Source organism: Kryptolebias marmoratus, linkage group LG10, assembly GCF_001649575.2.
Source record: "Kryptolebias marmoratus isolate JLee-2015 linkage group LG10, ASM164957v2, whole genome shotgun sequence".
Lineage (NCBI taxonomy): Eukaryota > Metazoa > Chordata > Actinopteri > Cyprinodontiformes > Rivulidae > Kryptolebias > Kryptolebias marmoratus.
Genome location: NC_051439.1, coordinates 5,622,675 through 5,648,628, shown reverse-complemented (window position 1 = coordinate 5,648,628; position 25,954 = coordinate 5,622,675). Strand labels below are relative to the sequence as shown.

Genomic DNA, 25,954 nt, shown 5'->3' with positions numbered 1-25,954 from the left:
GTAATATCATGTTTTAGTAGTTTAGTTATCCTGTACCTTTGTTAGCATTGTCATGTTTTAGCTTAGTTATCTTGTCATGTTCTGTAACTCTGTCTGTAATTTTGTTCTTGTGTTGTGAAGCACTTTGAGTCGCCTCGTGCTGAAAAGTGCTATATAAATAAATGTACCTACCTACCTACCTACCTACCTACCTAAAAACATCATCTCCCTTCCAGTGCAAATGATAAAGAAATAAGACATACCACCATAGGAGGGAAAGCTTTATTCAAGTTATGCATTATTTGCAAATAAATACAGTTTTTACTCCAGTTACAAGTGCTGACTCCGTGTTTGAGGCAATAACACGACTTGTTGTGTTTTCTTCTTAGAAATGTTCATTCAAGATCTGCAGGAAGACCCACCATCCACCTCCTGAAGGAACAAGGTGAGCCGTTCAGCTTGTTCTTGTGTGTTTACATGTAATAATTTACCTGAGGATCAGAGAGGTCAGCTGCAGTTCCTCCACATTGTCACTAGGTGTCGAAAAAGCTCTCCTTCATGCCTTTGACGGGAAACCATCTGTTGCAATGGAGGGAGTGAAGGCCGGCTATTTCTTTTCGATCCCGCCATCCATAATACGGAGCGAGCAGGTACGACTGAGCGCCGGATGGTCTCACATTTTAGGTTATTTAGGCTAATAACAGTTCCGTGAAATGGTATTCATACTCCTTGGATTTTTCCACATTTTGTCATGTTACAACCACAAGCTTCAAACTATTTTACTGTGATTTTATGTGATAAACCAGGACAAAGCAGCACAGAAGTGTGAAATGGAGGGGAAATGACCCATGTTCTTACAAATTAAAACCTGAGAAGTGTAGCCTACATTTGTATTTAGCCCCCCTGAGTCGGTACTTTGTAGAACCACCTTTCACAGTAATTCCAGCTGTGAGTCTCTGAGGTTTGTCTCCACCAGCTTTAGAGGATGAAGCTTTTGCCCATTCTTCTTTGTAAACCAGCTGCAGCTCAGTCAGATTGGATGGTGAGCGTCTGAACAGCAGTTTTCAAGTCTTGCCACAGATTCTCAGTTGGATTTAGGTCTGGACTTTGACTGGACCATTCTAACACAGGAACATGCTTTGGTCTGACCCATTCCATTGTAGATCTGGTTGGTGAACCTCCGCCCCAGCCTCTAACAGGTTCTCTGTCCTGTATTTAGCTCCATCCATCAGCTCTGAGCAAGTATCCTGTCTGATCCCCACAGCATGATGCTGCCACCACCATGCTTCACAGTGGGGATGGTGTGGTGTTAGGTTAGGTCTGATCTGAGCAGAGCAGCTTCCTCCACATGTTTGCTGTGTCAAACTGCAGACAGGACTTCTTCTGGTTTGCTTTCAACAACAGATTTCTTCTCGTCACTCCTCCATAAAGGACAGATGTGTGGAGTCCACGACTGATAGTTGTCCTGTGGACAGATTGTCCCTCCTGAGCTGTGGACCTCTGCAGCTCCTCCAGAGTTACTGTGGGGTTCTCGGCTGCCTCTCAGATGAATGCTCTCCTTACCCGGCCGGTCAGTTTAGGTGGACGTTCATGTCTTGGTAGGTTTGAAGTTGGGCTGAACTCTTTCCATCTTCAGATGATGCTTTGAACAGTGACTCTGTGAGACGCTCGAAGCTTGGGATGTTGTTTTCTAACCTAACCCTGCTTTAAACTCTGACCTGTCTGCTGTGTTCCTTGGTCTTCATGGTGCTGTTTGAACAAACCTCTGAGGCTCACAGAACAGCTGAATTTATACTGAGATTAAATTAGACACAGGTGGATTCTGTTTACTAATCAGGTGAGTTCTTGATTTGGGGGGATCCGAGTGAAGGGACTGAATACACACCACACCTTTCAGATTTTTATTTGTACAAAAAAACAAAATTAATAAATGTAAATTTATGTGTAAAAGTTTTGAAAATCATTTTTCTTCCAGTTCACAATTATGTTCTTCTCTGTGTTGGTGTATTACTTAAAATCCCAGAAAAATACTTTGTGGTTGTAATGTGGCAAAATTTGAGGGCACGAAAACCTTTTTTAAAACCATGAATAAAAAAGGACAAACAAATTAATAATTGGTTGAGCTAACTGCATTGGTGTGTTGATTGTTTTCATTAACTGACATTAGCACATTGAACATTAATGACTGAGAATTTTTGTGTTTTTAACCAAGAAGCAGAAACTTGTAAAACAGCTGCCACTGGAGAACATCTGTCTGGAAACAGATTCTCCTGCTCTCGGTCCAGAAAAACAGGTAAAAAATATTTCATGTATAATAACTCACAAGTGCTTAAACTAGACAATCTTAAGGAATTGTACGCTGTTTGCACAAGTTACTACTGGAGCGTGGAACAAAAGGCTACATGCTAATTATGTAAATACTACAATACTAAAATACTACTTAAAAGCAGTATTTTAGCTTGTCATGATGGTTGCACAATACAACCCCAGTTCTAAAAAGACTTGGGACAAATATATATAAAATGTAAATAAAAACAAGATGTAATGATTTCCAAATCTCATAAACCCATATTTTATTCCCAAAGGAACATGGTACAGATTAAATGTTTGAGCTAATAAATTGTACTATTTTGGGGGAAAAATAGTAACGGGCAAATGATACAGAGGCTTCAGAGCCTGAGTCACCTTTCCTGAAGTGGAGGGATTCGAACCACCGTATCAGAGCTTGTACCACAACACCACTGCCACGTGACCGATGACGTACGAAGCTTCGAATGTCCTCACTACTTCATGTTGCGCTTCATTGGTTCAAAACGTTTCTGAAGCGTTTCATTAGTTCAGTCCTGCTGACATGGGATTGAAACGGTGTCAGTGCTTCAGTCGGCCACCAGGTGTCGCTGCTCTTGGGTTAAAGCCTTTGAATCTTCTTCAGAACAATTAGAAGGAGAGCCTCAATTTCTTAGTTGATGCTGTTATGGTTACTATGTTCCATTGTGATAAAATGTAGGTTGCTTTTTGTTTTGTTCACATTTTACACAATGTTCCAACGTTTTCAGAATTGGCGTTGTACCTTTTTGTAAAACCGATCTGATTTGCAGTTCCTCTTTTCCTCCCCACCTTCCTTTGCTTCCTGTTCGCAGGTGAGAAACGAGCCCATAAACATCCGCATCTCTGCTGAGTACATCAGCACGATCAAGGGAGTGTCCCTGGAGACGGTGATGGAGGTGACGACACAAAACGCTCTGCGACTTTTCCCCAAGCTGAAGTCTGCCATCCGACCCTGACCACGTTTCCTTTACCAAGGAAAACTTTCAACTGATGGTCCCTAATTTGCTGTTAAAGAGAATTTGTTGCAATGTAACTTCAACTATTCTTGAACCACCCATTGTCATTACAGCATTGTCACTGTCAAATTCAAATATTAAAGGATAAAAAGGCGTGTTGACTTTATCCTTGCATATATTCATATATTTATTAATGCAACTCTTAAAGCTGAGGTGTCCAGTCCTGGTCCTCCACAGCCTCTATCCTGCATGTTTTTGTTGTTTTTCTGCTTCAACACATCTGATTTGAATGAATGGGGGAGCAACAGGCTTCTGCAGAACAGGAAGGCGTGCTAAAGGGGTAAGAAGACCATTGAATTGGGTGTGTGTGTTTAAGTTGAGGGTGTCTGATGAGATTGGGCTGAGTCAATGTTGTCGAGCAATCTGAAGAAACTGCTTTAGCAGATTAGACCACCGTAACGGACTTTATTCAGACGACAGTACAAGCCCATTTCAGAAAGACATTGTACGAAATGGAAATAAAAACAGAATGCAATGATTTTCAAATCTCAGAAATTCATGTTTTATTCACAAGGGGTCATAGAAAACATAGCAAATGTTTAAACTAAAAAATTGTGACATTCTTTTGAAAGAAATACAAATTTAAACAAAAAAAAAAGTAATTTTGACTTTATGGCAACAGCACATCAAACAATAGAAGCACTTGGAGAGCCATTACCATTGTGACATCGCAACGGGACTGATGACATCATCATGACGCCTCAACATTTCCTGAAAATTTCATCAAACTCTACTTTCTACTTTCTGAGTAATCTTGTGCACAGACAAACAAACAAACACTACCAAATACGTATTGACATCCTAGGTGAAGGTTAATAAGTGGTGACAGGCCCATGTTTCCCACTGTGAAGCTGAGGAGAGCAGCTGCTGCAGGTTTTGGAGGGAATGTCCCTTTTTTTTTTTCCAAAACTCGGCTACAGTATGTGAATTGTGAAGGTAATGTTTCTATGCACTTTTGTTCATTGAGGACATTGCTTGTTGCAGTTTTTTTTTCTTTAAGGAATTTAAAACATTAAAGTAATGTCACTGTTTAAAGGAAAAAATTGCTCAATAAATTGGTAAAATGCAACTTTATATGTTATGTTTGGGTTTCTTCAACAAAGGTAGACATGGTGTGACCCATGTACTGTTTTCTTGTTGTTGTTTTTACTGTAACTGACCTCCATAAGAGCTAAAACAGGGACTTAGCAGCTGGTCCTCCACAGAAAAACTATAGGGACCACAGGCCATGTATTTATGTTTTTTTTGTTTGGATATTACCACAGGTGAACTGTTTCTGTTGCCATATCTTTTAAAATAAAACTACAGAACACAAAGAAATCTAAGAAAGAATGGGGAGAAGATCAAATCAAATTCAATGTATTTCCTAAAGATTAAATGAAGAAAAACAAAATGGGAGTGGTACAGGAGCAGGAGTCTTTTAACCAGGAGTGGGGCAGGACAGGAAATTTTGTTTACTCTGGCCCGGGAATGTGATGGGACAAGATTTTTTTTTTTTTTCTGTGGGAGTGGGATGGGACAGGAGTGAAAATCCACTCCCATCACCCTCTAGTACAGAGGATGTGGCATCTGTGGTTTACAAAAATGATTTTAAATTTAGATTTGTGTGACCTCCGATCAGTTCTTCTCTGTCCCTCAGTCCATTTTAAATGAGCTTTGGTTCAAAGAAGACAGCAGTGTTTCTGGATGGTGTTCACATCTGGCTTCTTCTTTGCCTGATAGAGCTTTAAGCAGCATTAGTGGATGGTACAGTGACATCTAATTTAGATGTCAACTCAGTAATCTTCTTAAATCAAGTTGACTTCAAACGTTATTTAGCTTTAGATGATCTAAAGCTAATTAACGTTTGAAGTCAACTTGATTTAAGATGGCCACCACAGCAAAACAATCTTTGCAAACACAAAAAAGGCTATAACACAAATAGTTTTACAGATATTGAGCTAAAATCTGGTGTGGTAGCACATTTTTGTCTAAAACCTTGGCATTAATTGTCAACTCTGTTGGTCTGTTAGCAAAATCTAAAAACTCTGTACAGATTTTAATAAAACTCCCAAAAAATCATTTTTGTCCGGTTAAGTTTTGGAATAAACCTAATTCAAGATGGCCACAATATCTAAAATACATTAGGACAGTAAAATGACCGAACCTCAGTGAATTATGCAGATATGGAACTTAATTTTGATGTGGTAATAACTAGTGACTCTTTAATTTTTATTTTTTTGTTTAATCCTTGAAAGAAAGGATACAACAAGAGATAACAGATTGTGCTAAATCAAGCAAGTTAATGTTGCATAAAATTGAACAGAATGTTCTTTTCAAAATTTAATCAAAATGGATAAAAGTTAGTATTTTTTCAGCACAAAATTAGTTTAAAACATTGGCGTGAAAGGTGGCGGGCGATACGCATTCCTTCAATGGACGCTGGCCCTTTTATTTTTATGTTAAACAAAGGTCCGACTCAAGTGAATTTGCACGTGACTCTAGGAAGAAAAAAAAATGGGCGGGAAGCTCGTGAAGGCGTCATGCGTGTGCAGTTCAGGGCCCGCCCTGAGCGTCGGACACGTCAACGGTCACACGCAGGCAGCGCGAGCAGCGATTGACAGTTTGCACAGCCAGTGTGGCGCTTTGTTGATAGTCGAGGCTCGCGGCTGAACTTTGCCTCATTGGGCCGTGTTTGTTTAACTTTCCCCGGAGAGCGTTTGCATGTCCTTCCGCGAGTCGCCGGACTCGGTGGGGGGGGGGGTTTAAAAGGACCCGTGTGAAGTTAAACCCAGGTGAGCGGGGAGCTCGTGCTGCCTTCTGCTCAACAATGCTCACGGCCCTGCACGCTCTCTGAGCTGGGACGACGTGTTTCGGGACGCTTCTGGTGAGTGGAAGACGCGGTTCTTTGCTTTTAATCGTGCCAGGTCGGCTCTGAAGTCATGTTTGTGGTCTGAGGGTCGTTTTTAATGTCGGAGACATTTTTACTTTAGTCGTGTTGTTGTTGTTTCATCAGTTCAGCCCAAATTAACGCGCTGCTTTGTTGGGAGCACAAGCTGAGCTCGCTCACTACACTCATTCTTCCTCTTCACCGACCTGGCGCACAGAGAGCTCAAGTTGTTCTGCAGAGCACTGCAGCACACGTGTCAAACTGAAGGCCCGCGGTCCAGACACGGCCGTTGTTGCCGTTTTATTCGACCCACTGTGTTCAAGGTGTTCATCATGGTCACTACACTGGAAAAAAGGAACAGCAGTGGGTTTGTGTTTCGAGCACTTCTTGAAGGCAGATACTTCAGAATTATGCTCCGGGTAGTCACAGCCAGGTGTTGAACAATTAGCTAAAATGGCAACAAACAAGGTTAGTTAAAAGTAGCAAAAGGACTAGCTGCTAGTAGCAAAAGGACTAGCTGCTAGTAGCAAAAGGACTAGCTGGTGGTAGCAAAAGGACTAGCTGGTGGTAGCAAAAGGACTAGCTGGTAGTAGCAAAAGGACTAGCTGGTAGTAGCAAAAAGATTAGCTGGTAGTAGCAAAAGGACTAGCTGGTAGTGGCAAAAGCATTAGCTGATAGTGGCAAAAGCATTAGCTGGTAGTAGAAAAATGACTAGCTGGTAGTAGCAAAATGATTAGCTGGTAGTAGCAAAATGACTAGCTGGTGGTAGCAAAAGGGACTAGCTGGTGGTAGCTAAAGGACTAGCTGGTGGTAGCTAAAGGACTAGCTGGTAGTAGCAAAAGGCAGGTTAAAAGAAGTGTAAGGCTAGTTAAAAGAAGCAAAAAGCTAGCCTAAACCTAGAAGTAGCAGTGGCTTAAACCGACAAAAATGGAGCAAATATCCTAAAGCAGATGTCAACGAGAACAACGTTTCTGAAGGAATTCAAGAGATCTGTGTATTTTTATGGTGAAAATGTTTCTATTAAAAGTAAACGTTTTTTGAAAAGTATGAAAGTTACAACAACCAAACCTCCCAGCACCCATCTCCTGAATGAGCTGAAGGTTTGGATACGTATATGAATGGCAAAGATAGCTCAGAGTACACAGAAGTAGTGAGATGGCAAAAAAAAATGTACAGGGGAAACAATTTACTGTACTGGAATTTATTTAAACACAAATCAAAATGACTAGCATCAAGGTATGTTTACACCTCCTGCCCTACAGAGTAACACCATGACCGGGGACTTGGTGGTCTGGAGAGGTCTGAACTGGATGAAACGTGCGGCCTGCAGGGCCCCAACAGGCAGCCGGACCGGCTCCAGCAACCGGAGGCCCGTGAACTTCCGTCACGCCATCGGATCGCCGAAGGTGAGCGGAGCGGGCCGCAGCAGTTGGGTCAGCCTGCCGCTGCCGAGTCGCTGGGCTCGTGTTTGTCCGACATGCGGCTCGGAGTGCTTTAATCATTCCTGCCACCGTCGCCTTTGTCAGCAGCATGAAGGTGGCGATTACCACCACGAGGGTGGATGATGCAGGGTTCGAAAACGAGACGTGAGCTCAAACACAGGCGGCTAGAAACTGAGGGGAAGAACAGAAGTTTGATTAAAATGATGTTTAAGAATATCGTGAGAAGTGAATCTGTAGCTTTAAGGTGCTGCTTCTTATGTGACAGTTTTAAAGTAACGTTGTCTTACGCTGAGAAATGACAGCATTGTAGCCATTTTGGTCAAACCTCGGAAAAAACGTTTTTGCCCGACGTCAGAGTCTGTGTGTGTAGGTCAGTATCTAAAATGATCTGAGTTATCGTCAGTTCTGCATTGGCTACTGTTGACTGGCTGTGCCGTCTTTGAATTGGGGCGACTCCAAAAGGCAATCAGCCATCGATGCACTGCCGGTACATAATTTATAAGATTTTTGTTAAAATCGGCGCAGCGGTTTATGAGATATTTTGCTAACAGGCGGCAGTTAGGATCCAAAGCTTCAGGCAAAGATCTTGCGTAGTGTTGCGCTCATAGAATGCGCCAGGAATGATTCTCCACCAAAATTTAGCTCGATATTTGTGAAACTGACTGAATCATAGGGGCTTTAAGGTTTACTAGTGTCAGTTAGCTGTGGCAGCCATCTTGAAATGGGTTGGCTCCAAAAGTTATTCAGTTGTAGATGTACGTCCAGTTATTATTTCCCGAAAGTTTAATAAAATTCATCCAGTAGGATACTGTATTCACAAAATTGACTCCAAATATTTCATTGCATAATTTTTAAGGAAGAGCTGTTAGTGCTCAGAATATATGTTTGGGATCAGTCTCAGCTACCACCACAACAAACTAAAACTGACTGACTTGTCGCCATTTTTGTGTTTCTTATGGTCAGTTGATTGGGGCAGCTATTTTGGATGTTGCAGACTCCTGAAGTTAATCTGTTGTAGATGATCACCCAGTCGTTACTTCCTCAGAGTGTCGTTAAAATTTGTCCACTGATTAATGAGATATTTTGGGAACAGACAGCGGGTGATAATGCAAACCGAATGTTTCACTGCCGATGTTTAAAGCCCTAATTGGCGTTGAAAAGCCACCGTTGTCCCTGATTCTGTTGTGTCTTTTGTGGTTCCTCGCTTGAACCCGCTGGGGCCACAGATCAACATGTTATTGTTGGGGGTCTTTGACCCAGATGTGCACGGGCACATCCGTCCACACACACACACACACACACACACACACACACACACACACACACAGGTCCCAGAACATGTTACTGACCTGAAAGGATGAGTTGAGTTAACAGTGTTGTTGTGGATAAGATTACCTGAGTTTACTGATTCTGGGCTCTCAGTTTGAAACATTTGAGGGCACAATAGCTTCTAACTATCAGTGAAGCTAGATTAATAAGGAATAAGGTTTAATGAAGGCAGTTAGTTTAGTTTAGCATTACTTCCTGTTTATCAGTTTTTCGTCAGAAGACTTCGGTGACCTTTGACCTGCAGGCTGCAGACACTGCTCATGTCCACACTGTTGCCATTTTCTTTATACCTGGTAGCTGACTCTGAAAGCTTATTTTATCTAGTTCAGGTTTTTAAATTTCCTAACTCATTTATGCATCCTTGGAGTTTAAACATTTGTATATGTAAAGACCTCCTTTAAGGTAAATAACAGGATTTTATACATCCTAAATGAGTGGTTCACAAACCTTTTGGATTCTGACCCCCTCCGAAATAACAGCGACAAAGACTGGTGGCCCCAAATGTTCTTGGTTGCCAAAAATGTAACTAAATAAGCTATTTGTGTTGTATGTGTGCTCTTAAACTCACATTTCTTCATTTAAGCCGTCTGCCTTAACCAGCAGAGTTTGAGAGGACAGGAAAGAGACACGACAGACACAGAATGACTGGTCCAGGTGGAGTTTCTATGGCAAGAAAAACATGTTGATGATAGAAATAATTACAGTAGAGCGAGTAAAGGCGGCAGCAGAGAGAGGAAATGTGGTCAGTTTGTCCTCCAGCAGTCTGAGTCTATAGCAGCAGAACTAAGGGAGAGCTCAGGAAACCTGAACCAACCCGAACTATAGGATTCATCAGAAAGGAACGTCTCTGCCTCCTGTTCTACTTTTAGACCCTCCTGGAATCACAAGTAAACCTGCAGTCTGAGAGTGAAGTGCTCTGTTAGGAAAATATGGAACAAGAAGATCTTTAATATCAGATGGAGCTTGGTTGTTGAGAGCTTTGTATGTTAGAAGGAAGATTTAAAATCCTGTTCTGAATTCGACAGGAAGCCAGTGGAGAGAAGCTAAAACTGGAGAAATCTGATCTCTCCTCCGAACTCTCAGCAGAACTCTGGCAGCAACAGAAGGCTTTTTAAAGAGTGTTTTGGGCACCCAGAAAATAAAGAGTAACAATAATCCAACCTAGATGTGATAAATGCATGGAGCAGTTTTTCTGCATCATTTTGAGACGAGACGTTTCTAATTTGACTGATATCACACAGGTAGAATAAAATGGTCCTGGTAATATTTTTTAATGTGGGGGTTAAAAGACATATCCTGATCAAAAACAACACCAAGGTTCTTACATTAGAACTGGAGGCTAAATTAATTAATTAATTAATTAAGTGAAAACCTGGAGAGTTTGTTCCTGAGATGTTCAGGTCCAAAAACCACAACCTCCGTCTTTTCTGAGTTTAAAAGTAGAAAACTAAGAGTTTTAGATGCTTTCTCTGCTTTTTAAGCAGTTAGTTGTAATGACATTGTTTTTTTTTTTTGTTTTTTTTTTTTTTTTTAAATTTAATTGATTTTTTATTACTTACCTCAGTATAAGTAAAAGACAAAATAAGCTCGCGTTGAGAAAAGCGTGAATAGCTGGTCTGAAGTTGGTCTTACGTTTGTAGACATGAGTTGTGTCGGGATTAGAAAGAACTGGCTGACTGACTGAACCGGATCTTCAGGTTAAAAATTTGAAGAAAAGTTGAAGAATTACCGGATGAATTCAACGAGTGTTTTTGCTTAAAATGCACGTTTAAAAAAAAAAAAAAAAAACAACAGGACTTTTATACTGTAGCTGAAGACGTTTCGTGTCTCATCAGAGGAGATTCATCGATTCAAAAAGCTGAATAGTTTTTGCATCGATGAAGCTCCTACATGTCGTCACGTGCTCCTGCCTCCACTCAGGCAAATCCTGTTCTGTTCAACAGATGGAGGGTTGTGTCCAGAGAGTCGCAGCGACGCAGTTTCACAGGTATTCAGCCATGGGCACGTATTTCGCTTCCTGCTTCCCTGGAGGCGTGAGTGGCAGTCGGGGGACGACCCGCCGCTCGACGTCTGGAGTACCGCGGGAACTGGTCGGGCCAACTAGCGTCCGGACAAACGCGGCTCTTCAACCAGGACAACACGGCCGTGGGGCGGCTGACGGCTGAGGATATCGAAAAAGCAAGGAGAGCCAAAAACACTCAAGCCAAGCAGTTTAAGCAAGCGGTATCAGCTCCTTTTTTTTGTCCTTATCAGAGTCAGTCACATTGAACAGATATCTCATCCTTTGGAGTATTCACATCTGTCCTTCACAGTTCAAGCTTTGTCTTTTATTTTAGCTCAGTGAAAACTCCAAAGAGAGGAAGGTGCCCGTCACTCGGATAGGAAGGCTGATGAACTTTGGGGGTAAGAAATGTATTTTTTTTACTTACCGGCAGTTCGATAGTAAACAATATGTTCTCACTAAAAGTGGTTTGTAAACCATAGAACCACATTACAGATGTGAGCAGAGAAAATAAGACCAAATGAATCCCTGTGTCAAAGCTCCGCAGTGTTTCCAGTTTTCGCTGTGCTTTGTTTACATTTTCTCCTCGCAAACATGCTTTTGTGTCACCTCCAAACATGTCAAGCTAATTTCCTTCCTTTTATCCGTTACTTCTGTTGTTGACAGATTTGTGTTTATTCTTCACTACTGACGGAGACACAAAAAAATCACAGCCAGTCCTAAGAAAAAAAAGTAGTAATTTTTTATTTTACCATTTGAGAGCCAATTCTCTTTTTGCAAAGACAACATAGCCAAGATTCAACATTACAGGCAGATATAAAATAGCAATAAAAGAAAACAAACAATACAATTACATGTTTTTGCACAAATTACATTAAAGCTGTTGTCACACTCCATGATCGGTCACAAAGTCTGCTCATTCACGTGGTTATGTGAAGAAAAGTGCCTCATTTTTGTTCTCGTAGCAGCTTCGTCCGCCGCTTCGTGGCACAAGGCCCGGGCCGAACTGTTTCTCACAGGGGTTTACACTAAGTATTATGTGATTGGTCAGAAGTTGTTGTGGGCGTGTTTATGAGCTTTAATGGAGTCAGTTTGCTTCTGCTGCTCCGTTAAGAAGCAGCTGGAGGCTGTTAGAAAATACAGCCGTCTTTACAGCTGTTCCAGCAAAACTTAGAAACCTGTGAACTTAAAGAGATAATCAGTTGATGAAGAACTTGTGGAAGGAGACGTCACAGTTACTGAGCACCGAGGAGACCGTGTGGAGACACAGGAGGCTCTTCGTGGCTGTGGTGGCCGGGAGGAAGTACTCCTTGACAGGGCAGAGTCGGGACACGTTCCCTTCGTTCGCTCATTATTGTGCACCGTCAAATCTGCAAACGCCAAACGGCGTGTACTGCCTCAGTCTGTTTAATAAACACGTCTGGTCGCGGTAAGGGAAGCTAAAATCTGTACAAGAACAGGAGAGCTGAGAAGCCAGGAGGAAGAAACCTGTTTAAAAGCTGCTGGAGGAGGGAGGAGCTTCCTGGGAGTTCTGATCCGAGTGTCTCGTGGACGATGAAAGGTGTGAGGGAAAACAAACGTCTCACAACCACGCGACCGCGAACTGACTTCATGACTTCTTATGAAGTCTGCTGGAGCCTTAAGTCCAGTAGGGAGTATTTAGGACATCAAAACAAAACAAAAAAACAGGGACAAGCTTTGTAAAACATAGGGGTAAAAGCAAGTGCAGTGATCTTGTCCTAGTGATGGTGTTGAATTTTTAAAAGAGGAGAGCAGATTGAATGTATCGAGCTTCAAGGTCAGAGAACTGAAACGAGGAGCGAGCAGAAGAGGTACGAGGAGACTGACGAGGCTACTAGATCAGACTTTGATTTGCCTTATGAGGAGTAAGAAATGACTGTAGGTGTAGTGGGGTTTTCTCGCTCAGAGTTTTGTAAACAAACAGAAACCAAGTGAACAGAAACATAAAATAAAGTTAGACCATCCTCAGCGTTGAGTGTGGTAACATTTCAAAACTCAAAGTACTTCCACATACTCTGTGCTTTTTTTTTGAACCGTTCACGCATCAAAACGTTTGGCTCGATTGGAAGGAATGTGTTGTGAATTTTGTTTCTTCTAATTTTCTTTTTTTACTTTTCAAAATATTTAAAATAAAAACTTTCCATAGAAATACATTGAGTTCTCTTTGGTTTCTTCAAAAACATCGTTCTTTGAAGTCTGATTCAGCAAATTTACTGTAGTTTTGGCTTCTTCTGCTACTTTTGGCAACCATTCTGCCACTTTTAGCTTTTTGCTACCATTCTGCTCCCTTAAGGTTTGAGCTGCAGTTTAGCAAATATTGGCATCAGTTTTGCTACTATTAGCTACATTTTTTCTGCTTTTGTCTTTTAGCTACTGTCCTGCAGCTTTTAGCTACTGTCCTGCAGCTTTTAGCTACTGTCCTGCTTGCTTTTAGCTACTGTCCTGCTTGCTTTTAGCTACTGTCCTGCTTGCTTTTAGCTACTGTCCTGCTTGCTTTTAGCTACTGTCCTGCAGCTTTTAGCTACTGTCCTGCTTGCTTTAACAACTCAGTTTTTAGCTGCTAGTTTACGCACGCTTTAAGCTCTGGTAAAAATTCTTCTTCAACATTTTTGAACTTAGGAAAACAACTGAAACCATTCCAAAGATTTGATTCAAGTCTAGAATAAATGTTTTAAATAATAAGGTGTGTTGTTTCTGTTGTTGTTTGTGTTTGTTTTACTCAGTGAAATGACTTTAAGATGGTGGCAGTCACCCTTAAATGCTCTGATATTTTATTAGGTAACTCATAACTGTTGCTGACAAAAGTTGAGCAAGAACGTTGTGCAAAGAAATTTAGCAGCGCGGGCACTTTCTCCAGAGCAGCAAAGGCTCATGGGAGAGTAAGTAATCAGCATGTGGGACGCCACCACGACAGTTTGGAAGAAATCCGTTATTTTGGTCACAAGGCTAAAAGGATTCATTTCATTACTAGTTTATTAAATGTTTTTTTTTTTTTTTTTTTTTTGGGGGGGGTGCTTTGTTTTAATGAATTTAATTATCTCACGATCTTAGTCAGCAGTTTTCCAGTTGTGCTGACTTGTTCTTTCCCAAGATTAGGAGTACAGAGGAAGGGTTTCCAGGACGTGTCTGACAATTCAGCTAGTACAAAACCACGCCGCCGAGGCAGAGCTGCTCCCTTCGAGTCGTATCAGTTCTGTCTTTCACTTTCGCTAACCTCCGTTGACCCGGGAACTGCGAAGGGCTCCGAGCATTGGCTGCTGATCGACGCTCCCATGTCCCCCTACTGGTGCTGCTCTGATGTAAATGCGCCTGATTTTATTTATTTATTTTGTGTAGGACTGGCCGTCAGCCTCGGTATTGGAGCGCTTGCAGAAGTGGCCAAGAACAGTTTAAAACCCAAACAAGAAGGTATGCTTTTTGTTTCGTTCGTGTCAGGTGATGGGGAAATAAAAACTGATTCACATATCTAAGCTGCCTTTTTGCACATTTTGGTTAACTTTTTATCAGACGCAGTTAAAATCAAAGATGTAGCATGCCTTGAAGGAATGCACATCACCTTTTATCCCAGAGTTTTAAACTATGAATATCTTTACAATGAGAAGGAATGAAGTTAAAACTGTTTTGGTCAAATCTTAAAATTATGTTATGCACAGATCTCAAGAGATGTTAGTATGTGTTGTCAATGACTCTGAAGTACTACCACATCAAACTTTAGCTCCTTATATGTAAATTTGACAGAGTTATAGCCATTCTTGTGTTGGCTAATGTTAGCTGTAGTGGTCATTTTGAATTGGGTTGACTCCAAAGTTAATGAGTTGTAGATCCAGGGATTACTTTCAAGGAGTCTCATTGAAATCACAAGATATTTTGCTAACATGACAAATGGACAGGCAGAACCATTATAGCCTTTTGCCTTCAGTAGGGGGTGATAATAATCACTGTATGTAGGCACAGGCCAGCTGTTGCACTTCACCAGGAGAAAGTTTATTTTGAAAATACTGCTCTTACTAAGCGTTGAACTCCTGTACTATTCTTTTTTTTTTTTTTTTTTTTTTTTTTTAGGGCCCAAAAAGGCTGTGTTGGACTCCAATCCGTTCCTCTCTGAGGCTAACGCTGGAAGAATTGTCCGGACACTTTGCAAGGTTCGAGGGGCAGCTCTAAAAATTGGCCAGATTCTCAGCATTCAAGGTGAGGAAATTTAAAAAAAAAAAAAAAAAAAAAGAAAAAGTGTCTGAACCTCTCTAAGCTGCTCTGTTTAATGTAAAATCATCCAGAAATCTGGGGATTGTTAAAGCCTGACTGCTACTTCACAACAAGGCTTCAGGATGTTTCAGATTCAGTGTCACACAGGTAGACGAATCCTTTTCTCAGCAGCTGAATGTCATCAGTAAAAATAAACCGAACACAATAGGTGCCAATCAGCTGAACTGCTCTCGGCAGAGTTTTAACAGCCTGAAGTCCGACACCTTGACCCTTTGCGGCGGCGTTTGGCCCCATCCTCAGCTCGTGCTTCTGTCATGTGAGGTCACTGAGTGAAGCGTTTGTTTACTGAAAGTTAAAGCCCCTTCAGTCTCCCAAACCCCCTCCATTCACCAGCTTGTTTTCTTCAGGCGATTTTTAATCCTATCTCCCCAGTTCCAGCTAACATGGCTGCTGGGTGTGACTTTATGTGGACTTTTTGAGTTTGTTCTTGTAGTAGATAAAACAATTTGACCTAAAGTTATTTTGGGGGTTTACTTTGCCAATGTTTTTGTGGGGGAGGAGGTGTCTTGCCACGTTTTGTTGGTTTCAGGTGAAAGGAAAAAATAAATCTAAAACGCCTGCAGAGCACTACCATGTAAGCAGCTAAACTGCTGAGGCTGTGGGCACACTGTTGTGTTTGGCACCAACAGAACCACTGAGTAATGGTAGACAGAGTTGGTCAGGATATGAGTCTGAGAATCTGTGTTAGTCTGAGCTGCCATTTTGTTCATGTAGCCTCCTGAAATTCTGCTACAGACCACATGTGATGACCTAATTTTAAAACAGAGCTTGTTCTGTTTTAGCACCAAGATTAGACCGGGGGGGGTTATTACAAAGCAGGGCTTCCTTCCCTAGAAACCTAGAACTCTACTGTGAAATTATAGGTGCTACGTTGATTCTGATGTTACTTTGTCAAATAAAGTTACAGGGGAAAAAAACCCAAAAGAAACTCTGCTCGCCCTGAATCTTAAGCCTTGTCCACATAGAAACAATAGTTTTATTTGTCATTTCTAAAAAATATCCTTGTAAACACGACACAGTTTCTAGAAATCTTTTGATTTGCAGAAAAACCAGCCTAAAACGCTGCAGTAACTATAGTAACTAAATATGCCTTTAGTATAGTAAACAACCCCAGATGCTAATTTTCACTCAGCAGCAAAGTGAAACGTTTGAGCCAGAAACAGTCTGGACTTTACGCTTTCACTGGAAAGCTTTCAGCTATACATTTAAATACGGCTATATGTAAATTGTAGATGATCCAAAATTAGCTATAGCTAATGTGTAGCTAGGGGCGCACAATATATCAGAGTTTATTGCCATTGAAATACAAATTAGAGCAATGTCTGTATCGCACAAGACTTTGACCACAGTAACTTATAAACCAATATTTCAGCTACCATCCAATAATAAAAACAACAATACTGCACATCACAACTTCTATAAACATGCAGCCCTACTTTAAGATATATATCATAGGTAGCTTTATGGCCTTTATTTAACTATAGAAAATACATTTAGCTATAGCTAAGTGCAGACCCTTTATGATTCACTGTGTTATGGGATAAGTTTGTTTTTTCTGCGTAGCTCTAAGATATTTATTTAGCTATAGCTAAATATCTAGCTTTAATTATAAATTTATCTAATGCTACATGTAGCTCATAGAAGTGTTTAACGTTACTCTTAGCTAGTATCGTGCTAAGTGTAGCATTTTAAAGTAAAGAGCCGGTTAGAACTGAGGCCAACACTTGTAAATATTAGCAGAAGTATAAATAATTGACTGTTTTAAGAACAGCTTCTTTCTGCTGCAACCCTTGACAAGAGAAGTGAGGTGATTGTTGCAGCTTATTGTTTATTATTTAATGGTTTGGTTGGTTTAATTGTCTTCTTTTCTCTCAGATGATGCCTTTATCAACCCTCAGCTGGCTAAAATCTTTGAGCGCGTTCGACAGAGCGCAGACTTCATGCCCACTAAGCAGATGATGGTACAGTATGAGCTGAAACACACACTTCAGCCACCAGTGCCTCTTACTAATCTGTAATCCCTCCTCTAACTGTAGAAAACCATCGATGACGATTTGGGTCCAAACTGGAGGGACAAGCTGGAGTTCTTCGAGGAGAAGCCGTTTGCAGCTGCATCCATCGGTCAGGTGCACTTAGGGAGGCTGAAGGATGGCAGAGAGGTGGCCATGAAGATTCAGGTGAGCGCAGTATTTCCTTGCAGATAAAACATCCAACCGTGATATCATTTTAAGAAAATAAATGGAAAAAAAACCGCAATGTTCCCTTCAGTACCCTGGAATTGCCAAGAGTATCGACAGTGACGTGCGGAACATCATGACCGCTCTGAGTTTGAGCAACGCTCTGCCTCAAGGTAATATTGTTTGACTGCGTTTATCATTTGTACGATAACGGCTGCCATTGTGTGAAAGTGGTCACCTCTCCCTAATGTCAACATGCCGAACTACAGCAGCACCTTGACACGCAGGATTTTCCCCCTTTTTCCGCGTGGTTTCGTCGCACTCTTTGTACAGGTCTGTTCCCGGAACATCTCATTGAGGTCATGAGTCGTGAAGTGGCGCTGGAGTGCGATTACATAAGAGAAGCCAACTGCGCCCGGAGATTTCAGTAAGTTCTTCATGTATATTCTTACAACAGTTTGGCATAAATTTGAATTTGCACTTTTTTTTTACTTAAAAGTACTCGTGAAGAGCGGTGCGAAAACATTTCAAAATGAAATAAAATCTGCACTTTTTTTCCCCTCCTTATATCGATGGTTAATGTATCGTTAAATTAAAAGCTTTGTAACAAAATGTGTGAACGGAAGCCAACTGCCACCAGCTGTTAATGCCAAAGTTTGAACCAAAGACTTTCAGCTACTAACGCACCAAATCTTAGCTTAATAGCTGCAAAACTCTTCCAGGCATTTTTGTGTTTCTAAAGTCAGTTGGCCTTGGCATCCATCTTGGATTTGATGGACTTGAGAAGGTAATCACTTATAGATGTATCCATTGATCTTTTTCAATAAAATCCACCCAGTTCTTCATGAGGTATTTTGCTAATAGTCAGACAAACTCACACAGGCAAAAATGTACTATATTGCCAAAAGTATTCACTCACCCATCCAAATCCTTAATTTCAGGAGCTCCAATCCCTTCCACGTCCACAGGTGGATAAAATCAAACACCTCGGCATGCAGACTGATTCTACAAACATTAGTAAAAGAATGTGTCGCTCTCAGGAGCTCGGTGAATTCCAGTGTGGCACCGTGAAAGGATGCCACCTGTGCAAGAAGCTCAGTCTGGAAATTTCCTCGCTACTAAATATTCCACAGTCGATTGTTAGTGGAAGTGATATGCCATGTTAAATCAGTGCGGGCTCAGAGGATACTGAGGCTATAAAGCCCGCCGATGATGATTAAAACTATTCCAAACCTGCTTTAATTGCTAAAGTGTGCTCCAGTATAAAATCCTAAACGTGGAGGCGTCTGCTGAGGTGGGTATGATCGGGTTGTAGGTGGCCAACAAAATGATGTCTATGTCTACAAAACAGTTTTGTAAGCTGTGTACTTTAAAAAACGGATGTGATTTTCAAAATTTGGTAGCTAAAAACAGGTTCCAAACACTCCGAATTCGGTGACACTGCAATGGAAATTTTTATTTTTGTTTTGTTTTTTATTTTCATTTTTTCAATTGTAACCAACTAGTCTCTGACAGTTGTGGCCCAGTAAGATACCGCCTTAATGTCCTCAGATGGCTCATTAAAGTAGCAAAGCTTGGGTGTTTCTTTAAATCTGCAGACATTTTCTTGTTGTTTGTGTGGCAGGGAGCTGCTGAAGGATCACCCGTTCTTCTGCGTGCCTGATGTGATCGACGAGCTGAGCAACAAGCGTGTCTTCACCGCGACACTGGTGTCCGGTTTCCCCCTGGACCAGGCTATGGGGCTCTCTCAGGAACTCAGGAACGAGGTATGCATCCGAGCGCTGTGCCTCGGGGAGGTGCTGGCAGTGACGTGGCACCTTTTAACCTCCCAGAGTCAACTAATAACACAATCATTATTATGTGCCCCCTCCTCCTCTCTCTCTGACAGATTTGTGAGCAGATTCTGATTTTGTGCCTAAGAGAGCTTTTCGAGTTCAGATTCATGCAGACTGACCCAAACTGGTCCAACTTCTTCTACGACCCACAAGTTCACAAGGTCAGTTTCTGAGTTTAAAGTTACTCATTGCAAAGTATGGGATTAAACATAAAAAGGGTTGTCATTACATCAAAGTGTGCAGTTTGAAAGAGTTTACGCCAAAGGTTTTCCAAATATATTGATATAAAGTTCTGAAATGCAGGTCCACGTTCTACGTAAACAAAGTGCTCGGCAGAACCTGCCAAAAACCACATGGAAGTTTGAGTCACATGATTGACCCACATTAGGCTGGATGTAGTCTGTCTAGGTAAACGAATATGATGGAATCTGACATGAGTAGAATCTCAGAACGAGGAAGACAACTAAAGAATAAATATTGGGGATGAAGCAGAACGGTGGAGCAGCGTAAAGAGCTCGGCGTTCAAACACGCTGCTTTAGAGAAACAACTTCTAGATCAGTCAGTTTACCGTTTCCATTGACAAACTTTACCAATACGTCAGAACTATCAGACTTCTCAATCCCAAACAGCTCTTCTGTGGACATCAGTGACTTCGGCGATTTCTGTAGGTAAACAAACACACACGGAAGTTTGTTTCTCACTTATTGTTTTTATTGAGACCGGTCTTCATGACTTTGCAATGAGTAGCTGTAAGTAAAACAGCAACACATGCATGTTTCTGGAGATTCTTAGTTCTGACGAGTTGTGGTTTGTTTTGTTGTTCCGTCTTCAGGTTGCACTGTTGGACTTCGGAGCAACACGAGAATTTGACAAACAGTTCACTGACAGCTACATCGAGGTGAGAATGTAAAGTGTTTGTATTGTGTGGATTTTGACACATTTCTATCCCCCACTGCCGAAAGGTAATGTTGAAGATAATGTTTTTGCCCACGTGTCTGTTGCAAAATACATCATGAACAACTAGACAAATTTAAAAGCAACTTACGGAGGATAATCATTAGATAAACTTCTACAATTGATTAACTTTTAAGTCAACCTGGTTCTAGGTGGTCGACACAGCCAACTGACCTTAGAAAACACCAAAACGGTTGTAATTCAACCTGTTTTACAGATATGAAGTTAAAATGTGGCGTATGTGTTGAGAATGAGTTATCCTCAACACATCCTGTGAGTGCGATAACTCATTTTTCATGTTTTTTACGAGACAACTACAGTTCCATCAACATAAGATGACTTTAGTCTGTCTGTGGCATGAAATTTGACGGGTGATATGCATTCCTATAAGGAAATCTAGGCCTTTATTCTCATTATAATCAGTTTTTTTCCTTTACTTCTGTAGGTCTTTTTATTGCAGATTTCTCATTGAAACTAAATAAACTCCTTGTCACATTTTGTTCCAAAAGACAAAAAAGCTGACTTCTTCAAAACCGATCTATTTTTTTTTCCCCCCCCTTGGCGTCATGTGGAAAAGTTTACTCACAGATCCTCGGATGCACCGTGGGCTGCAAAGTCAGCCTTCTTTCCTAATCCTTAACTTGGCAACATTATGAAAAGCCAAATACTCTGAATTTGATATCACCACTTGTAATTACAACTTCCTGTTTTTGTAGCTATAGGAAAATGTCCAGCAGGACCACGTCTGTCATGTTTAGAGAAAACCTCGTGTTAAAGAGCAGTCATAGGTGGAGAATGGCCTGATTGACACGTGGTTACCTCTGCAGACGGTCGTCTAGTCGGTAAACCGAGGGTGTTCTAACTCGTTCGCTGAGTTGACTGGTTGATCAGATGTCGATCCAGATCTGCTTGACTGCACTCCTTCGTGCGAACACGAACAGGCTCAAGCGGGGATGTGCTGAAAGCTAAAGTGGTCACGGCTGATCGAACAAACACTGTCACTCCTACGATCTTTGTATTATAGAATAGTTTGGCTTACTTGTGTTTAATGTGAGCAGGAATAAACAGGCATCGTATATTAAGCTCATGTTTGGTTAGAGCCGCTAGGGCATTCACCAAGAAAGAGTTTTTTTTTTTTTAAAAACTAAAACAAATATCAGTTGTATTTAATTTAACTCCCTGAGTGAATGCATATCGCCCGCTGCCTTTCATCCCAGAGTTTTAGGCTAAGATTCGTCTTATAATGAGAAGGAAAAGAGTCAGGCCTGGGAAGCTTCAGACGCCTCATGATTTGATTATGATTCAGATAAAACATCCATTGTTGCAACTTGATTATCAGGTTTGTGAATAAACACCAGGACGCAGCTGGACAGCTTAAACTGAGACAAAGTATCTTATTTACAAAATTAAACGAATGACTTATGTTACATAAACGCTGATTTATATATATTTCCATGCCTAATAAATGGTTGTAGTTGGATCATTTTATCGTGTCTTTGCTCATCTGCCTCTGCTCGCTAATCGCCCGTCCCCGTCCATATAAGCTCCTTGGTTTCTCTTCGTCTGTTCCTGGGTCTCAGTTTAAGGTATTCTTTTTGTTTGTTTGTTAAATAAGACTGCAAGATTCATCCTGCCTGCCTGTCCTGGGAGCTTGCTTGTATTTTTGGTTTCTATTTCACCACATGACAAAAACAAAAAAAAAAACATTAAACACAGGCTGCTGATCAACAGATAGCACAGATGCTAACTTAACACTGATAATACCATTGAAAGGCTAATGTGATTAGCGTCAGGTTTATCACTGGAGATTTACACAGAAGTCAAATGTTTTAAAGTCACGACTAAAGACAGTCATCGGATAACTATTATTTACATATTTCTTCTTCAGGGTTCAGTAAAGAAAACATGAGAGGACATGTTTCAACTACAGGAAGCTACAGAAACTCTACTAGGACAAACAGAATCTCACAGGAGCTACGCTGCTGACTCTCTTAACCCAGATTAATGTTAACAAAATCGATTTTTGATCGATTCAGAATCATACATGCGTCTAAAACAGATTATAACCCCCAGCCTAAGAGTTAAAGCTGTCTTCGTCAAACCCCAGTCATATCAAACTTTTCATTCTCATCAGAGACCATAAAAACAATAGTCTGTGATTATAACACATGAAAATAAACCTTTGAAACTAAACGTATTTGTGCATTTTTCTCCTCAGATTATCAAGGCGGCTGCAGATCAGAACAGAGAAGGTGTCCTGCTCAAATCCAGGGAAATGAAGTTCCTCACAGGATACGAGTCAAAGGTAAGAAACCTCCAACCCTTTTTTCCTTTTTGAACCCTACGAACTACAAGAGGCTCCAGTTGAGCCTACAGGTGGAGCTGCTGGCCTTTTTGTTGGAAATACTAAAAGAAAACATCATTATCGCCCCCTTTTATCTTTGGCAGCGGGATTGTGTGTGTGTGTGTGTGTGTGTGTGTGTGTGTGCAAATTCATTTGTCAGCAAAATATCTTATGAACCACTAGGAGGGTTTTAATGAAAGTCCCAGAGAGTGATCATTGGATGGACATCTAGAACTGATTAATTTTGGAGTCAACCCAATTCAAGATGGCTGCCACAGCAGACTGACTTTAGCCAATACAAAAATGTATTCTCTGGATGCCAGTGCATCTCATCATTTTACATGAGAACGTCGTTTACAAGTTTTGATTAAAACAGCTCTAACTCTATCCCTTCTCATTGTAACATCTTGGTTACCTCCTGAGACCTGATGTCATACGAGGACATTGCACTGGAAAAACGCACACCAAACAAAGACTTGAGTCTCAGGAGGTTAAAACTCTGCCATGAAAGGCGGTGGGTGATATGCTTTCCCTCAAGCTCAGGACGGCCTTTGATTTTCCTGATTTGTCTCTCATTCATTCCTTCTGTCTGAAATGTAAAAACAGCTTTAATAACATTTTCTATCTACATCCCTAAACGCTCCAGCTGACTCCATAAGAAGTCAAGAAGTAGGTTCGCAGTCACGTTTTGCTGGAACAGCTGTAAAGACGGCTGTATTTTCTAACAGCCTCCAGCTGCTTCTCAGCGGAGCAGCAGAAGCAAAATGACTCCATTAAAGCTCATAAACACGCCCACAACAACTTCTGACCAATCACACGACACTTGGTGCAAACCCCTGTGAGAAACAGTTCGGCCCGGGCCTTGTGTCGCGAAGCGGCGGACGAAGCTGCTACGAGAACAAAAATGAGACAACTTTCTTCATGCGACCACGTGGCTTCTCATGGCGTATGACAACAGCTTCACTGACCTGCAGCGGTGCACAGAATGACCTGCAACAACTGGTTATCTCTGCCCAAACGCTGCTCATCAAGTATTCAGTTTGGATGTACAGTTCCTGCTTCATCATACATAGTTTCAGATTTTGTCCTAATAGTGTGAATGCTGAGTCAGCTTGATGCACGCCAACATCTGATTACCCTTTGAATTCAAGCCAATTCAAGATGGCTGCCACAGCTAATCAACCTCAGCCAGCGCAAAAATACATATATAGATTTTATTTTCAGTTTTCCAGATATTGAGCAATAGTTTGATGTGCTGGTAGCTGATATTTACACCCCACATATCCAGGTGTTATAGTTATACCTCCCATCATTTCTCATAAGATGAGCGGGCGATATGCATTCCTTCATTTTCCTTGTTGAGGGTTCTGCTTCCTGTTCTCTCCTGTCCCCAGGCGATGGAGAACGCCCACGTGGACGCGGTGATGATCCTGGGAGAGGCCTTCTCCTCGGAGCAGCCCTTCGACTTCGGGGAGCAGAGCACCACGGAGCGCATCCACCGCCTCATCCCGGTGATGCTGAGGGAGCGCCTCACGCCGCCTCCCGAAGAAACCTACTCCCTCCACAGGAAGATGGGCGGCTCCTTCCTCATCTGCTCCAAGCTAAAAGCTAAGATCGCCTGCAAGAACATGTTCCAGGAGACGTACAGGAACTACCAGAGGGACAGACGGCCCGAGTCCCAGCAGTGAAGAGGCCGTTTTCGCACAAGGATTTCCTTGAATTAGTTTTTGTGTTACGAACCATGACTTCTTGGTAATTTGACCCAGAGTGTGTCCTGATGGTAGATTTTTCTTTTTGCTAACCAAACTGCTTTAGCACAGGTTGAACTGAAACAAACAGGGGGAAAAAACATTTTTATATTTGATGTGTCTTATCAGTCGCTTGTTTTGATCACGACTAACCTTAGCTTTACTCCATAATGAGTAGAGTATTTGTATGTGTTATCTGTACTGTATAACCTTATAGTTACGTGCCTGTATTACCTGACGACGTGTACTCAGTCTGACCAGGATTATCAGGAAAAAACGGGATTAAAGGCCTAGCTTTCCTTGACTGAATGCACGTCACCCACCACCTTTTATGCCAGAGTTTTAGACTAAGATCATAGGTTGAGAAACGACTGAGTTGGAGCCATTTTGGTCAAAGTTGAAAAACTATCTGCTCCCTGATATCTCACGTGATCCGTCAGTGCTCGGAGTATACGTGGGGAAGAATTCTCAGCTACTACCACACCAAATTTTAGCTCTATCTGTAAAAGTTGCCATTGTATAGCCTTTTTTTTTGTGCAGTGTGAGGTGAATTAGCTGTGGCAGCCATCTTGAATTAGGTTGACTCCAACAGTTAAGTTGTAGATGAACATCCAGTGATTTTAGGAGCTTCATTGAAATCTGCCCTCTGGTTCATGAGATATTTTGCTAACAGAAAAATCACACAGTTGTCATGCAGTGTGTTAGAGAGGACTCTCAGCTACTACCACACCAAATTTTAGCTCAATATCTGTAAAATAGGTTGAGTTATAGCTTTCTTTTTGTTTGTTTTTCCAGGCGAGTTAGCCGCGGCGGCCATCTTCAGTCAGAGGTTAAACAGTTGTTGATGTGCATCCGGTCTCTTCTTTCTGAGAGGGCGATATAAAATGTTTTTGGCGTTAGAACTGAGGTAGTAATTAATAGTTATCATGCGGTATTATCTGTCGCTAGTTTAATTATCCAATAAGAAAAGGAACCAAATTTACAGAATGTCTAAAATGACCAATGAACATATGATGGTGAATGTACTCTTACTGTTTGTGTAAATGTAAAGAAATGATTAGGATCTCAAGTTTAGCTTCAGCTTGTGTTTTTATTTCCATAATTGAATCCGAATCTTGAATCTACTAAAAATAATAATCAAGCCTTTTGTTTGGCTCTAATTTGTTTGGTTGTTTCAAAGAAACCGAACAATGTTTGTTTTTATGACAATAATTGCTCTAAATCCTATTTTATGACCCACTGAAAGTGGGTGGTGTGTATTTCTCTTCTTATTTTGCCCTGTTAATGGGGGGGGGGAATCTCTTAACTTTTTTGTGGCACCTTTGGTACACTTTGGGGAACTTTAAACTCAGCTTTAAATTCTGATTGGTCTTCCTGTTGCTGGACGTTTGGACATCTCCTCGTCATTTTCCTCAAACCTTTTCTGAATAATCTCTGCAGCCTTGTGGGAAAAAAAAAAGGCGCCCGCCGTCCAACTCTTAACCATAATGTGAAGAAATAGCTAAGATGACAGACAGCTGTTACAACAGAAACTCCAAAAGGCCTCAAATATGTGTGTGAAATATTTTGTAATGACGTTTCTCATTTTTAATAAATTTACAAAAAATAAAAAATTAAGTTTTCTTCTCATTATTATTAATCCACAG

The 25,954-nt window shown here is 41.2% G+C and overlaps 2 protein-coding genes across 4 annotated transcripts in view; both read left to right on the top strand.

Moving 5' to 3' along the window:
* Window positions 1-3,429, top strand: part of LOC108239034 (putative deoxyribonuclease TATDN3) — a 6,989-nt gene extending 3,560 nt beyond the window's left edge. The window contains exons 7-10 of one of the 3 annotated variants that reach the window (XM_017421486.3): window positions 369-424; window positions 517-629; window positions 2,195-2,272; window positions 3,120-3,429. In XM_017421486.3, the coding sequence (XP_017276975.1) occupies window positions 369-424; window positions 517-629; window positions 2,195-2,272; window positions 3,120-3,263 (391 nt within the window). In that variant the 3' untranslated portion in view covers window positions 3,264-3,429. Of the gene's footprint in view, window positions 1-368; window positions 425-516; window positions 630-2,191; window positions 2,273-3,119 lie in introns of all 3 variants that reach the window. The other 2 variants (XM_017421485.3, XM_017421487.3) reach the window with 2 other exon arrangements.
* A 4,034-nt stretch (window positions 3,430-7,463) lies between these two features.
* Window positions 7,464-25,921, top strand: coq8ab (coenzyme Q8A, genome duplicate b). Its single transcript, XM_017421571.3, is given in 15 exon segments — window positions 7,464-7,598; window positions 10,907-11,001; window positions 11,003-11,186; window positions 11,300-11,366; window positions 14,323-14,394; window positions 15,049-15,174; window positions 17,125-17,210; window positions 17,286-17,426; window positions 17,518-17,599; window positions 17,760-17,853; window positions 19,051-19,192; window positions 19,315-19,422; window positions 20,095-20,160; window positions 22,435-22,521; window positions 23,955-25,921. Coding segments are annotated over 15 exon segments (1,779 nt in total). The 3' UTR covers window positions 24,249-25,921.
* The last annotated feature ends 33 nt before the right edge of the window (window positions 25,922-25,954 follow it).